General features: G+C 42.6%; 1 protein-coding gene across 1 annotated transcript; it reads left to right on the top strand.

The window, feature by feature from the left end:
• Window positions 1-487: 487 nt before the first annotated feature.
• Window positions 488-15147, top strand: LOC124007307 (protein FAM78A-like). Its single transcript, XM_046317774.1, has 2 exons — window positions 488-2432; window positions 9619-15147. The coding sequence occupies exons 1-2, from the start codon at window positions 2110-2112 to the stop codon at window positions 10142-10144; spliced, it is 849 nt and encodes a 282-aa protein (XP_046173730.1). The 5' UTR covers window positions 488-2109; the 3' UTR covers window positions 10145-15147.
• The last annotated feature ends 1233 nt before the right edge of the window (window positions 15148-16380 follow it).

The following is a 16380-nucleotide window of genomic DNA, read 5'->3' as shown; positions in this document are numbered from 1 at the left end:
CAGATGGGAGTTCTCCAAGGTGCTTAAATGGACAGCGACAGAGACGCTCTCAGCACGAACCAAAATAGAAGAAAGGAAAATAACAAACATTCAATTATGAAAACTTACTTTATCCTATAGAAAATAAAAGGGGTTTTCTCAGGATTATTCAAAGTAGGCCTACATTTAAATGTTTTATTTTGTTATTGAATATTCACCAATTTATATTTTTTAATTGGTCATTCATCCAAATTGATGTGAGCTATAGCCTATAGCCTATAACATCGCTCAAAAAATATTCAATTACATTCGGGCTATTCACTTCACTTTGACTGATAGAAGTAGGCCTATTATAGCCTGAATTATATGTCATTTAATAAATATAGCAAAAAAGCCCATCACTACATTTCCCAGAATGCTTGCAATGGCGAGGGGAAGTGTCGTCTGAAAGGTAGGCTACTTAAAAGGAGCTGCAGCTCAAGCCGCTGAAATAGACCGATACGGGAGGGTGAACCTGCTGTGGCCGCAATGGGACAAGCGCAGAGAAATTACAGTCTGTTCTGGAATTGGGACTAAATTATACCCAAAAGGACAGGGATCGAGGAGGGAGCCTGGTTGGGTTATCGGACATTCCATGATTAGAATTCAAATAGGTTTTTATTAGTTGATCTACAAGAAGATCGGGATCCAAACGGAGAGGGGAAAGTTGACCTGGTTGCCTTTGAATGTTGCGCGGTGTTCATTATAATAACCGACGATGAAATAACTGTACATTGAAATGTTACCACTACTGGACCTTGCAATTGATCGTAACAATAAAAGAGAAGGGAACCAACTGGGAAGATAACGGAATTACCACTCAAACCACGTGCGCACGCATATAGGGCAGTCCAATAAACTGTCTTGAGGGGACAAGTCAAAAAGACGGTCTTGCCTTACATTGTTCAAAAGTGTGGTGAACCTCTATTTTTTTTAAATAGAATATATTGGGTATATGCTACAACAGGCGTTTTGCAATGATACTACGTCCAATTGTTTCATTTTAAGCTAACCGTTTCACTTGCCCTATTGCCTTTTGCATTCCATGTCCAAAATGTTCGTCGACTTCGGGTACGGACAGCAATATTTATTCTTATCCCTCATATAATCCCTGTGCATAGAGTTGTTATAGGATTGCACGCCGGCTGTGTGTCTGTTGTAAGTGAAGACCTTCAGCAACTTATTCTAGATGGGTTATTTATTATGTACATGCACCTCATGAGGTGTGCACCTCATTTAGTCGTAACGTATTTTTGATGTGACATTGTTATAATTGTCGTAACACTGGGGTCAGTGAAAGGGGGCTTATTACTGTGGCATTAAGTGTTAATCGTTTATTGTTACATAATTAAGACGTTGCTCAATGCAAGCCGTTGCTGGCTGCAGACCTCTTATCCACACAAAAACATTTTTGGGGGACTAAAAACCTTTCACCAGTGACCGAACTGGTGGTTTATGGACAACAGAATGCGTATCCGAGGGAAATTTGATTTTACGCACACTCAGGAGGATAATGAAAGTGGAAATGAATAGGCTCACAGATGAGAGGCGCTGAGCTCCGCCAATATGACGTCGAAATGTTACGTTAGCAGTTTTTGTAAATTATGCGTCACAATTAGCTATTTCGTCTGCTTTATTAGATCACAAAGTAGGCCTAAATGTGAATATTTTCTGGTGTACATCTCCGATGGTCGCAAGTTGCCAGTGATCGCGGGCGACCTCAAGCTTCTTGTGGGGGTGAAACAGATCATACAGCACAGACATCTGAATAGGCACTTCTATTGATGGAGGAAGCTTCAAGACACGGAAAAGAAAGTTGCATCGGCCCTTTTTTTGGTGATGTGAGCGGATCGCTAACGAAAAGCAGCAGTTCTATTATTGTGTAAAACTACATTTTTCCTCATAGTGTTGGAATACAGAACTGGTTGCAAAATGCATGGCTTTTATGAACATGTCAGCAAAGTGATAGTCTAGTCATTCTCAACGGAGAACAGTGGAGTGGCCATTTGCCAGTGCCACCCTTTTTCGTTTTTTTTTGTATTTTTTAACTATTGAAAATATGGATACAATTGTGAATTAGTTGCTGTTTCCATGCGTCTTTCTCCTCCAGATCTCAGGACGTTGTTGTGGACTGTGTTGCTATTTAATGCAATGGGCTGTATCCAGAGTATCAGGTGTAAGCCCAAGTGTTTCCGTGAAAGTATCATCGTTCTCGAGGTGAACTCCTCCATCGACTCCAATCCAACCAGCATCGACGAGTCATCCAACGTGGTTCTGCGCTATCGAACACCGCACTTCCGAGCCTCTGCTCGAGTATTAGTGCCGCAGGTGGCCGGTAAAGAGACGTGGACTGTTGGCTGGATTCAAGCATGCAACCACATGGAGTTCTACAACAAATATGGAACCAAAGGGATGTGAGTATCAACCTAATCTCAACTCGCATTTACAAGGGAACGTAAACAATCATGTGAAATGCAGGTCTAGGTCTACTTCAAGCTCACCAACGGTGCAGGTGATGGGACTAGGCTACTTAGGGCTACAGTTTGACCAGGTGCAGAGGCAATCACATTTGAGTAGACTAAAACCGAATATAAATAACCCTGAATTAAAATTCCAGACCATACCTGCCATCCGTAATCTACTTCATTTTTCATATTCACCTCTCAATGGCGCTGGGGCTTTGACACCTCCAAGATAGTTTTGGAGATTGGAGGGCTAACTTCAGAACGTCAACAGTCTACTGTACCTCGATGCTGGAACACACTTGCGTCATGATGATTTCAGGAGAAAAGTTCGAGAAAAGTTAGTGGAAATTAGGAAAGGCAGAAAAGCCAAGGCACATTTTTATTCATATTGCAAATCCATGCTTTTGTGAAATCAAATCAATTATTAGATTGAAAAAATCAAACCATCAAGACTTTACAAAAATCCACTTTTATATCCCATGTCCATGGGGATAAACCTTATGTCCCTATATCATTCAAAACCTCAAACGTTAATAGGTAACTTTAGCCTTTTTGATAGATATGTAATACATACACGAGTGTACAAAACATTAAGAACATCTTTTTTAATATTGAGTTGGTGTTGGAATATTTGCTTGCTTCCATTTAGCCACAAGAGCAGTTGTGAGGTCGAGCACTGACGTTGGGCAATTAGGCCTGGTTCGCAGTCCCAATTCATACCAAAGGTGTTTGATGAGGTTGAGGTCAGGGCTCTTTGCAGGCCAGTCAAGCTCTTCCACACTGATCTCGGCAAACCATTTCTGTATGGACCTCGCTTTGTGCACAGGGGCATTATCATGCTGAAACAGGAAATGGCCTTCTATAAACTGTTGCCACAAAATTGGAAAGAATCGTCTAGAATGTCATTGTATGCTGTAGCGTTAAGATTTCCCTTCACTGGAACTAAGGGGCCTAATGCGAATCAACAGCCCCAGACCATTATTCCTCCTCCATCAAACTCTACTGTTGGCACTATGCATTCGGGCAGGTACTAATCTCCTGGCATCCGCCAAACCCAGAATCATCTGTTTGCATATATAGTGTATCAATTCACTGTCTCTGGTGCATAGAGAGGTGATAGTGTCCTTGAAGATGCAGTACACTTTAGCACTGTTGGATTCTATAGCGCGGTGGTGGGCAAGGACTGAGTCCACCATTTTCTCTAAAACCAAGGCTTTCATAAACACTCTGTTAAATTAATCCATTCAAGCTGGGTTTCATTGTTAGGTAGGCTACTGGAGTCAACAGAAGCTGTATGGTATGAGAAATCACATTATTTTCCAAATATTACGAAATGAGTTAAAGTGAGCTCAGGCAGTTCGCTCAAATTGACTTCCCCCTGTCTATTGATAGATGTCTGTGACTTACACACATTCAGTTCGTCCCACATCCTGTGGCAGGGGACCATAAGTTGACGTATAGTGCCTTCAGAAAGTATTTATACCTATTGACTTATTTCACATTTTGTTGTGTTACAGGCTGAATTCAAAATGGATTCTTCTTTTTATTCCTCGCACTTCTACACACAATACCCCGTAATGACAAAGTGAAAATATGTTTTTGGACATTTTTTCAAATGTTTGGGATATTAAATACAGAAATATCTAATTTACATAAGTATTCACACCCCTGAGTAAGTACATACCTTTGGCAGCGATTACAGCTGTCGAATCAATGTTTGAAATTCACTGCGCGACTGAGGGACCTTACAGACAAGTGTATGAGTGGGTAACAGAGATGAGGCAGTCATTCAAAAATCATGCTAAACACTATTATTGCACACAGAGTGAGGCCATGCAACTTATGTGACTTGTTAAGCAAATGTTTACTCCTGAACTTATTTAGGCTTGTCCTATAACAAAGGGGTTGAATACTTAATGACTCAATACATTTCAGGTGTTCATTTTTTGTTCATTTGTAAACATTTCTAAAAACATAATTCCACTATGACATTATGGGGTATTGTGTGTAGGCCAGTTACACACAACATCTCAGTTTAATCCATTTTATATTTAGGCTGTAACACAACAGAATGTGGAAAAAGTCAAGGGGTGTCAGAGTCCTTTAAGAACAGTGGGTTTGGAGTCAGGCGCAGAGGGTTCGAATAAATGTACATTTTATTACCAGGAAGAAACGGTCACGCCAAAAACACAAGGCGCATCAACTGGCGCATACACAGGACCCAAAATGTCCGGAAAAATAAAATACAATCCAACATCCACAAACTCACAGAATAACAATCCCGCACAAACCTAGGCGGGCCTAACAGGCTTAAATCGACAAAATCAAGAAACACAATAAGGAACAGGTGCAACTAATAAGACCAAACAAACAGAAAAGGAAAAAGGGATCAGCGGCGGATAGTAGACCGGCGACGACCGCCAAGCACTGCCCAAACAGGGAGGGGAGCCACCTTCGGTGGGAGTCGTAACAAGGGGTGTGAATTTTTATTTTATTTATTTAACCAGGCAAGCCAGTTAAGAACAAATTCTTATTGATAATGACGGCCTAACCCGGCCAAATCCGGACGACGCTGGGCCAATTGTATGCCGCCCTATGAGACTCCCAATCACAGCCGGATGTGATGCAGCCTGGATACAAACCAGGGACTGCAGTGACGCCTCTTGCACAGAGTTGCAGTGCCTTAGACCGCTGCACCATCGGAAGTGAATACTTTCTGAAGGCACTGTATATCCAGAATGCAGAGGGTTTATCTACAACCGTTGCAGCATGGGATGTTTCGGGTCTGCATGTCAAAGATTACACACACTGTCCCAATATTACAATCCCCAACATAACCTCCTCCCCTTGTCCTAGTCTGGCTATGTCAAATAAAATTTTATTAGTCACATGTGCCGAATACAACAGGTGTAGGTAGACCTTACAGTGAAATGCTTACTTACGAGCCCCTAACCAACAATGCAGTTAAAAAAATACGGATAAGAATAAGAGATAAAAGTAACAAGTAATTAAAGAGCAGCAGTAAAATAACAATAGCGAGACTATATACAGGGAGGTACTGATACAGAGTCAATGTGCAGGGGCACTGGTTAGTTGAGGTAGTATGTACAGTTGAAGTCGGAAGTTTACATCCACTTAGGTTGGAGTCATTAAAACTCGTTTTTCAACCACTCCACAAATGTCTTGTTATTATCAAACTACAGTTTTGAGAAGTCGGTTAGGACATCTACTTTGTGCATGACACGAGTAATTTTTCCAACAATTGTTTACAGACAGATTATTTCACTTATAATTCACTGTATCACAATTCCAGTTGGTCAGAAGTTTACATACACTAAGTTGACTATGCCTTTAAACAGCTTGGAAAATTCCAGAAAATGATGTCATGGCCTTAGAAGCTTCTGATAGGCTAATTGACATCATTTAAGTCATTTGGAGGTGTACCTGTGGATGTATTTCAAGGCCTACCTTCAAACTCAGTGCCTCTTTGCTTGACATCATGGGAACATCAAAAGAAATTATCCAAGACCTCAGAAACAATTGTAAACCTCCACAAGTCTGGTTCATCCTTCGGAACAATTTCCAAATGCCTGAAGGTACCACGTTCATCTGTACAAACAATAGTACGGAAGTATAAACACCATGGGACCACGCAGCCGTCATAAACCTCAGGAAGGAGACCCGTTCTGTCTCCTACAGATGAACGTACTGTGGTGTCAAAAAAGGACCTTGTGAAGATGTTGGAGGAAACAGGTACAAAAGTATCTTTATCCACAGTAAAACGAGTCCTATATCGACCTAACCTGAAAGGCCGCTCAGCAAGGAAGAAGCCACTGCTCCAAAACCGCAATAAAAAAGCCAGACTACAGTTTGCAACTGCACATGGGGACAAAGATCATACTTTTTGGAGAAATATCCTCTGGTCTGATGAAACAAAAATAGAACTGTTTGGCCATAATGACCATCGTTATCTTTGGAGGAAAAAGGGGGAGGCTTGTAAGCTGAAGAACACTATCCCAACCGTGAAGCACAGGGGTGGCAGCTTCATGTTGTGGGGTGCTTTGCTGCAGGAGGGACTGGTGCACTTCACAAAATAGATTGCATCATGAGGGAGGAAAATTATGTGGATATATTGAAGCAACATCTCAAGACATCAGTCAGAAAGTTAAAGCTTGGTCGCAAATGGGTTTTCCAAATGGACAATGACCCCAAGCATACTTCCAAAGTTGTGGCAAAATGGCTTAAGGACAACAAAGTCAAGGTATTGGAGTGGCCATCACAAAGCCCTGACCTCAATCCTATAGAAAATGTGTGGGCAGAACTGAAAAAGCATGTGCAAGCAAAGGAGGTCTACAAACCTGACTCAGTTACACCAGCTCTGTCAGGAGGAATGGGCCACAATTCACCCAACTTATTGTGGAAGGCTACCTGAAACGTTTGACCCATGTTAAACAATTTAAAGGCAATGCTACCAAGTACTAATTGAGTGTATGTAAACTTCTGACCCACTGGGAATGTGATGAAAGAAATAAAAGCTGAAATAAATCATTCTCTCTACTATTATTCTGACATGGCACATTCTTTAAAATAAAGCGGTGATGTCAGGAATTGTGATAAACTGAGTTTAGATGTATTTGGCTACGGTGTATGTAAACCTCCGACTTCAACTGTAGATGGTGAACACATTTTAGGTGGTTATGTAGGTAGATTTATTAAAGTGACTATGCATAGATGACAGCAGAGAGTAGCAGTGGGGTAAAGGTGGGGGGGGCAATGCAAATAGTCTGGGTAGCCATTTGATTAGATGTTGTGTCTTAAGTCTTAGCTTGGGGGTAGAAGCTGTTTAGAAGCCTCTTGGAGGTGCTCCGGTAGCACTTGCCATGTGGTAGCAGAGAGAACAATCTAGGACCAGGGTGGCTGGAGTCTTTGAGAATGTTCAGGGCCTTCCTCTGACTCCGCCTGGTGTAGAGGTCCTGGATGGCAGGATGCTTGGCCCCAGTGATGTACTGGGCCGTTCGCACTACCCTCTGTAGTGCCTTGCGGTTGGAGGCCGAGCAGTCGCCATACAAGGTAGTGATGCAACCAGTCAGGATGCTCTTGATTTTGCAGCTGTAGAACCTTTTGAGGATCTGAGGACCCATGCCAAATATTTTCAGTGTCCTGAGGGGAAATAGGTTTTGTTGTGCCCTCTTACAAATAAGAGTACCAGGGCATTCTTCTATTGAACCCCAAACCAGCAGAAATGTGTCGCTTAGATGAAATAGGAGAGGCACATTTACTTAGGCCATTGATTTGCCCAGAATAGAGGATGTGTGCAGTATTTGTGCCATATGAGGTGATAGCTGCTGAGATGTGTGTTTGTGTGTGTGTGTTAATCTCTCACACTGGGCCTAAAGAGCTACTGAATGGAAAAAACTAAATAAAACAAATAAAATTATGCTGTGTGGAGATTAGAGAGACGTCCCTCAGCTCTGCAAACGAAACATAATATGAAAAGAGAATAGAGAGGATAGTGAGCGAGAGAGAGATGAAACTGGTATTAACAGGTCCTTCACTCTCTCTCAGAGCAGCTATCCTCCCAGATGGCACAAATACACATCTGTTGGGTTCTTCCTATCTATTTCAATAGAGCACCTCCCATGGTTTTGAATACAGTACTGAAAATAGAATAGTACTATAATAAAATACAGTCTATTAAGAGTAGGTAGATCCTGTAGTATCGTTAGGCCTCCAATAGAGGGAGAAAGAAAAAGCCAAATGTTCTTGCTCTGGGGCATGTTCTGTTCTCATGAAACCATGTGTTATCAAGATAAAAATATGGGGGGGGGGGTGCTTTGTTGGCCATTGTCTGTAGTAGTTGGCCCTTCACAGTGAAATTGATGTTACAATTTGGCTCCTGTCAGAGATATATTTATAGATGTAAAGATTGTTCAAGTTGTTTTGGAGCCAGATCGATAGAGAGGATAGTGATTTGTAGCGACAAGAATGGACATGGATAACACACACACACACACACACACACACACACACACACACACACACACACACACACACACACACACACACACACACACACACACACACACACACACACACACACACACACACACACACACACACACACACACACACACACACACACACACGGGGGCTTGCCTAAAGATCACAATCTAGAACCTCTTTGAATAAATAAATAAATCAAATTGATTTATAAAGCCCTTTTAACATCAGCAGTTGTCACAAAGTGCTTATACAGAAACTGAACCAATGTCCATGCAGACCTGTCATGTGACTGGTGATCACCCTGTTATCTACAGCAGTTCTGCTGATCCTCCACTTCTGGGAGAAAGGTAATTTTCTTCCTGCCGACGGGGCGGACAGGATTGTTTATTAGGTGGCTCTGTCCCACAATTTCACCCGCTACATCTCAATACTACAAAATTCACTGTCACTTAATTCACTAAGATCTAAATTAAGGGTGGACGAAGCAAAGCAATCCCGATAGGCTTAGGACATATCACTTTCACCTATCCTGTGTTGACAGATCATTTGGTCAGTGAGAAATGAGAAAAGGAAGCCATTTGAGATCATTGACATGCATCTACAGTGACTTACTACACAGGAGTGGGTTAGACAGGCGGGGAGGCTGTTAACAATGGGAACCTGGGATGTGCTGTGATTGTGCTGCCCTGATTCTCAATAACAAACCCACTCAGCCAGGCTGTTTGAGCCTCTCAGGGAGATAGTCTCCACCTTTATCCTCCAGCCATTATTTAACAGTGGGTACGAGCCTATTACGATTGACACATCTCTCAAACAAGTTTTGTCAGGAAAGCAGTAACCAAATGCAGAGAGATTCCCACGTGTAAAACAAGTCTCCCCTTCTTGTTTCCACTTCCAGGTTAAAGGAATACTTTTTCCAAAATTCACATTAAAAAAGTGCTCTAAAATTGAGTTCCGTTGACAGTTCACACCATCTGTTGTGTAGATTTAGCTATATATACACACAAGGATAATTCAATCCCATATGAATGTGAGTTATTGGCACCATCTTTGATTTTGCCGTGAACTTTAAACCTCACTCTGTTTTTTAACCTTCCGGGTTAAATATAACTACCTGCTTTTCCATTTCCAGGTCGAGCTGGGAACTCCCTGACCTGCGGGATGGCAAGATCCAGGCCATCAGCGACTCGGATGGCGTCAACTACCCTTGGTATGGCAACACCACGGAAACGTGCACCATTGTGGGCCCCACCAAGAAGGACACCAAGTTCACGGTCAGCATGAACGACAACTTCTACCCCAGCGTTACGTGGGGAGTTCCTGTGAGCGACAGCAACATGCCGCAGCTCAGCAGCATCCGCCGCGACCAGAGCTTCACCACCTGGCTGGTGGCCATCAATCAGGCCACGTCCGAGACCCTGGTGCTGCAGACCATCCGCTGGAGGATGCAGCTCCACATCGAGGTGGACCCTGACAAGCCTCTGGGCCAGAGGGCCACGCTGCGTGAGCCCGTGGCCCAGGAGCAGCCCCACATCCTGGGCAAGAATGAACCTATCCCCCCCAACGCCATGGTCAAGCCCAATGCCAACGACGCTCAGGTGCTCATGTGGCGGCCAAAGACCGGGGAAGCCGTCGTGGTCATCCCACCCAAATACTGACTGACCTCTGGAGGTTATAAACGCTCTTTCTCTTCTCCCACTACCTAAACCTCACTTTTCCTTTCTTCTCTTTTTTATCTACTTTCCTTTTCCTTTCTTCTCCTTTTAACCTTCCCTCAAGCTCCTTGCCTCTATTTGCCTCTACGTTTCCAATCTCTTCTCTCGCTTTTTGTAAAAATTGAGCGAGAGAGGGAGAGAAAGTGAAACAAGGACAAGAGCAGCTTGGAGAAAGAGGACACTCGTTGCCTATAAGTGGGAGCTGGAGCAGACTTTAAAAACAGGAATGAACAAACTGCAACCATTCTACCTTCAATTGGGGTCGGTTTTCACTGTGCTAGATGAAGTCATTGCAAAAAAATACCCACAGAAACTTTGCATTTTTTGTTGCATTTTGGGGATTGTAATTGGGGAGGGTTGGGGAGTGTCTGTTGGTGGAACAAATAACATAGTATTCATGTTCGTGTTTATGTACATGGTACATGCACAAAGTTGTGTTTTTATTTATGGTCTTGGAGAGAGTGCACTTTTTGTGAATAAGCACTCTTCTGTGCTCTACATGAGGGATAGTGAATAGGAACCACATCTGGGAGTCGTGTAGTTTTAGTATTATTATAATTTTTTTAAACATGCGAGACATTCAATCCATGCTGCCTTAAGTTTACATCGCTTTTAACTTTGAGCCTTTAATCATGTGCAGTGCAATATTCCTTGACATGTCTTGTCTCTTCTTCCATCCAGATGGTTGGTGCTGTTGTGTGTGGGTTTAAGGAATGGAACAGTGACAACAGAGTGCAAATGATTAGACCCCTGTTTTTATGGGTCTAATAGGGAACACACGGCATTTAAATAGTTGAAATATATGACCTTTTCATGTGGTATGTACACAACCAGTCACGGTGGTTTCATCTGATTGTCAAACAAATCTCTTCAAAAAGTAGGCTACCTGCACATGTTCGTCCACACCAAAATAATTCCAGCATCCCAAACACTCATTTGATATATGGAAAGAGGCATCTGTTACAAAACACCAAAAAGTGTCATGACATTCAGCAATTGTCATTTTTGTAGAAATATTTACCAATGTAGCGGGACAAATAGTATTTTAAACAAATAGGAGAATGGTTCAATTAGCATTATTTACGGGGTTACAGAGAACCAAATTGGGTCCTAATACTGCTAGAACTCTTTACTCCCACAGAACATACAGAGAAAATGAATTCAAACAAACCCTTTCACAATGCCAGTATGCTCATCTCATCAATGCAAACGCACATGTTATGTTTGGCAGTGTAAAAGATTGTCTGACAACATTCAAACCCATTGAGACCCATTCAGCTGACATTCAGAGAGACAGCAAGGGTTGTCAACAACCTCCCTTTACAGAGAGAATACTGTCTTTCATCATGTTATCTTTTATTTGATTTATCACCACTCCCTCCATTTCAGGGCCCCTGCCACTGTAAAGTGTTTGTCACACACACCTCCCTCGCCCCATCCATCCATCCATCCATCCATCCATCCATCCATCCATCCATCCATCCATCCATCCCTCTGCCTTTCTTCTCCTCTCTACAGCTGTCAGAAGAGAGGGGTAAGCTAGCACCTAATCAATATCGGAATTAATAAGCAATCGCAGCAAGCAGTAGCCAGGTGAAATGACTGTGTTTCAAATCTAGGGGCAATAAGAAAGCAGTCCTCCATGCAATGCTATTGGAGATAAATAATCTTGGCTTTCGGGTCCCTGTATGTGGGGTGGCTCTGCAGAGGTTAACTGGATGTATCCCACTTCCCTCCCTCTCTATTCTCTCTCCTTGTCCTCTCCGCTCCCCTCACCCTCTCTCCACTTCTGATGTTCGTCCCCATTTACCCTGTCCCCACTTCCCTCCCTCTCTATTCTCTCTCCTTGTCCTCTCCGCTCCCCTCACCCTCTCTCCACTTCTGATGTTCGTCCCCATTTACCCTGTCCCCACTTTCTCCTCTCTCTGCTCCCCTCGATCCATCTCTCTATTTCCTCCATCCCTCCTCTCTTCACCCTCTCCTCTGTCTTCCTTGTGTGGAGGAAGGGCAGGCAGGCTCAGCCTGGCATATAGAAGACCCACTTGAGGGGTAGCCACCGGTGTAGAAATGTGGTGCTTTTTTCCCCTCCTCTCCCAGGGATAACGCACAGAGCCCCGGCTAGCTAAATACCTCCATAAATGGGACAATGTCTAGTCATTCATTTATCTGTGGGAACGGCAGCTTTACCCCGGGCTGAAATCTCTCTCATGGAGGAGGGAGGGGGGGGGGGTGTGGTAGAGGGATGACTGTGGGGCAGAATTTGGCATCAGGCTTTTTTATCTTCTTATAACATCATCAACGACAACAACGAGCTAAGAAAAAAGGAACAGGGACCGATGTTTGTGTTTTGTAACACCCGGGTCAAGCTGCCATTTTGAAGTGGTTGAGAAAACAGCATCTCTACTTTTGCCACTGATGGTATTGTTTTAGTATAGATGCTATGCCATTGTGGTTGTGATATTTTTTGGAGGCAAAGCTTTCTTGGTAGAGTAATATTACCATCAAATGCCACCAACAACTGGCCAAAAATGTGTTGAGTCACCATTGTTTCCTTCGTTATTTTAGCCTACCTCGTGGTTTGGTTTATTTAAAATTACTCAAATCTGTTGACGTCTCAACCAAATATCGACCTTAATTTGACATCTTTGCCCGATGAGAAAAGACAGAGCAGCCAAGTGTGTAGCAGCTGAACATAATTAAAAAAGAGACAGGGTTAGGAAACTAGATAGACTGATAGCCTCGCCAAGTGAGATCTTCAGTATGATAGCTATGATACAGTATGTATACTGCAGCTCTCTCTTGTTATAATTACATTTTGGACCCGCATAATAGCCTAATCAGATGGCCCTCGTTGCCCTTCGTCAGCTCTGTGAGATAGCCCCTGCTCTGGACTCAATCATCTGGGCTGAGGGAGGAGGGGACTGGTGGGTGGAAGTGCTGCCATTATTATATCTGCTGTGAAATACCGAGCCCCCTTCAGATACACTGTGTTTGGCTGTGCCAAGGGTGGCTGGAGTGATATATGATGGGCTCTTAGGGCTAGAGGGCAAAGGTCAGTGTTAGAAGGGGTGGGGCACACACACAGTTGTCATAAGACAGCAGGGACAGAGGCCCCCGGGGACGGTCTCTCCTTGCATCCTATCGGATCGTCACAACATCACACTGGGACTGAGTGTGAACAGCGATTATTGGCCTCCAGCAAAACACACACACGAGAGGGAGGTCACAGAGGAGACGATTGCCTCAATGTGTCTCTGAGTCTGACCGTGTTGTTATGTGCTATTGATGAGGCCATCTCATAATGTACAAGTGCTTCCTGGAAACACACCTCTAACCGAGTTCTGTTTTTAAAAATTGACATTTACGTAAACGTTCTTATGAGATTACGATGCCATCATTGAATGAGTGAAATTTATTGACTTCATGTTTCTCCTTCTGGGGTTGTGCCACTGGGTAGAACCTTCCTTTCCTAAACCCACAACTCCTAGTTGAAGGCTACCACCTTTTCTATGGATCTTTATGTAAAAGAGTCCTGTAAACAGTCCAGCAACTCTTCAGAGACCAGCAGAAAAGATGTAGCTTTAGTTCAACCAATAACAGGCCCAAGCTCACTCTCAGGATTGCCCATCATTATTTCCTATCCTTTGCTATTGGCTTACCCCATGTAAAAAAAAGAGTTGATTGGATATTCCATTTGTCTGTCCATCTTACCCTTCACTCCCTTCACCTCTGACTAAGTTTTCAGTAGAGTAGCCCCATGGCTAACTGTAGCAGATTATACACAATAGGCTATGTATTTCTAATTTCTTTGGGTTTGTTGGTTTCTCTTCTGAAAAATGCTCTAATATATTTCACAGCACTGAAACAAAAATACAATATTTTCTTGTTGTGCTTTGTCATTGACACTGATACTCGATACTTGAAAATGGAACAGTACTGGCAAATATTTAAAACCGTGAATATGCACAATGATTTAAAACATGACTGAAAATTAAGAGTGGTATTTTTCATGAATTAAAAAAAATTGCAAATGTTATTTGTTCCCTGGCATCTGTCTCCTAAAGTGTTGTGATGGGAGAATATGCACCCTGTGACATGGTGATTCTATCTACAAAAGCACCGTGCCAAGATGCTTCACACACAACACCCTAGCTTTTATCAACTCTGATACCATGTCATACATTATGAAGGAAAAGAGTTGGTGACACTTATTTGAAAGTCTGCTTATAAACTATTTCTTAACCATAATCAATAGTCAAATATCCATTAGTCAACTTTGGAATACATAATATACCATCTATTAACATTAGTAAATACAGTCATTTTCTTGTTATTTTTTCACTAAGGCAGACTTGGTTTAGAGTTTGAGAGTATTAATTAAACTGCCTATTGAAGACCAGAGGCATACGTCCTTCCCCTCTGCTCTGGCCCTGCTAAGATGAATTTCCCGGCTTTGATCAGAATGACAGAGCTTTAATGGGCAATTACCACTGTATGTATTTGACTAATTAGGCTATTCACCCCAATCTAGTGTTATACTTGTTAACCTTTTGACGCATATGATCATGTATTTGTGATCATTGTTGAGTGGTTCCTGCAGCGAACGATCTCAAATATGTGATTGGAACAGTAGCAACATAACGTATGACGCAACAAACGCGGCTAAATAGCATTGATTTCTAAACATCATCTAAATATTATTTTTTGTACTGATGGAAAATAAAGGTCTTCAACTGTATTACTCAATTTGACCTTTTATTGTAAAAGATAAAAGCGAACTTCATCATCCAAGCATCACACGGAACACATCCACAGCCAAACTCATTCCATAACACAGTCTAAATAGTTTAGCCACTTAGTTTAGCCACTTTTCAGCATATTACAAATTGTCAATGTACTTGTTACAGTGTATACAAGATCAGGAGCACGTGACTTGACAAGTTGTTTTCAGTTTTGACCAATCACAAAGCAAATAAAACACAGATCATCACCCAAAACCATTTTAGTTTTTTTGGGGGGACAAATGTATCGTGGGGGGATATGATGCAGGAAATATTACTATGATGGGGGATTTATCATGAAATGGGGAGCAAACACAAGAGAAGTTTATACGCTAAATAAAAATAAAACCCCTGGAAAGGGGCTGGCAACTCTGAAGTACCAAAGTTACAATCTGATGCCGCGTTCAAAACAACTGGGAACTGGGAAATCTCAGACTTCCGAGTGTTCAAGACAACTAGGTAAAATCGTTTTGAATGGTCATCCAACTCGGGACCTCGTCTGGCCCCGCGGCTTTGTGAATGTTGACCTGTTTAATGTTCTTGCTCACATCTGTTACGGAGAGCGTGATCACACAGTCGTCCGGAACAGCTGGTACACTCATGCATGCTTCAGTGTTGCTTGCCTCAAAGCGAGCATAAAAAGGCATTTAGAGGTGGTAGGCTTGGTAGGCTTGCATCACTAGGCAGCTTGTGGATGGGTTTCCCTTTATAGACCGTAATAGCATCAGGACCGGTGTAGTAGGATTCAATCTTACACCATTATTGACGCTTGGCCTGTTTGATGGTTCGTCTGAGGGCGTAGCGGAATTTCTTATAAGCGTCCGGATTAGTGTCCCCCTCCTTGAAGACATTACCACCATGACAGAGCCTTAAGAAAGAAATGTATTGCGTACAACAGAAATGATTGTATCAGCTCTATACATGACATTTCTCTCTGCAATATTTTAAACATTGTACTCCAGTGCTATGAGTAAGGCTGCGGTATAGTATAACAAATTACATAATTGAATTATTTGAGTAATGGGGCACAATTTTGAGCCAGACTGATTATCAGGACATGTACACAATGCATGTGCGGACCAACTGGAAAATGTCTTCAATTACATTTTAAACCTCTCCCTGACCGAGTCTGTAATACCTACATGTTTCAAACAGACCACCATAGTCCCTGTGCCCAAGAAAGTGAAGGTAACCTGCCGAAATGATTACCGCCCTGTAACACTCACGTCGGTAGCCATGAAGAGCTTTGAAAGGCTGGTCATCGCTCACATCAACACCATCATCCCGGAAACACTAGACCCACTCCAACTTGCATACCGCCCCAACAGATGACGCAATCTCAATCGCACTCCTTTCCCACCTGGACAAAAGGAACACCTATGTGAGAATGCTGTTAAT

Source organism: Oncorhynchus gorbuscha, linkage group LG20 (genome assembly GCF_021184085.1).
Source record: "Oncorhynchus gorbuscha isolate QuinsamMale2020 ecotype Even-year linkage group LG20, OgorEven_v1.0, whole genome shotgun sequence".
Lineage (NCBI taxonomy): Eukaryota > Metazoa > Chordata > Actinopteri > Salmoniformes > Salmonidae > Oncorhynchus > Oncorhynchus gorbuscha.
This window is presented reverse-complemented; position numbering and strand designations above follow the sequence as displayed.

Excerpts from the sequence above, each read along its gene's own strand:
- LOC124007307 (XM_046317774.1), top strand. The coding sequence starts at position 2,110 with ATGCGTCTTTCTCCTCCAGATCTCAGGACGTTGTTGTGGACTGTGTTG. Across the intron at positions 2,433-9,618 it reads AAATATGGAACCAAAGGGAT|GTCGAGCTGGGAACTCCCTG; the intron begins GTGAGTATCAAC and ends TTCCATTTCCAG.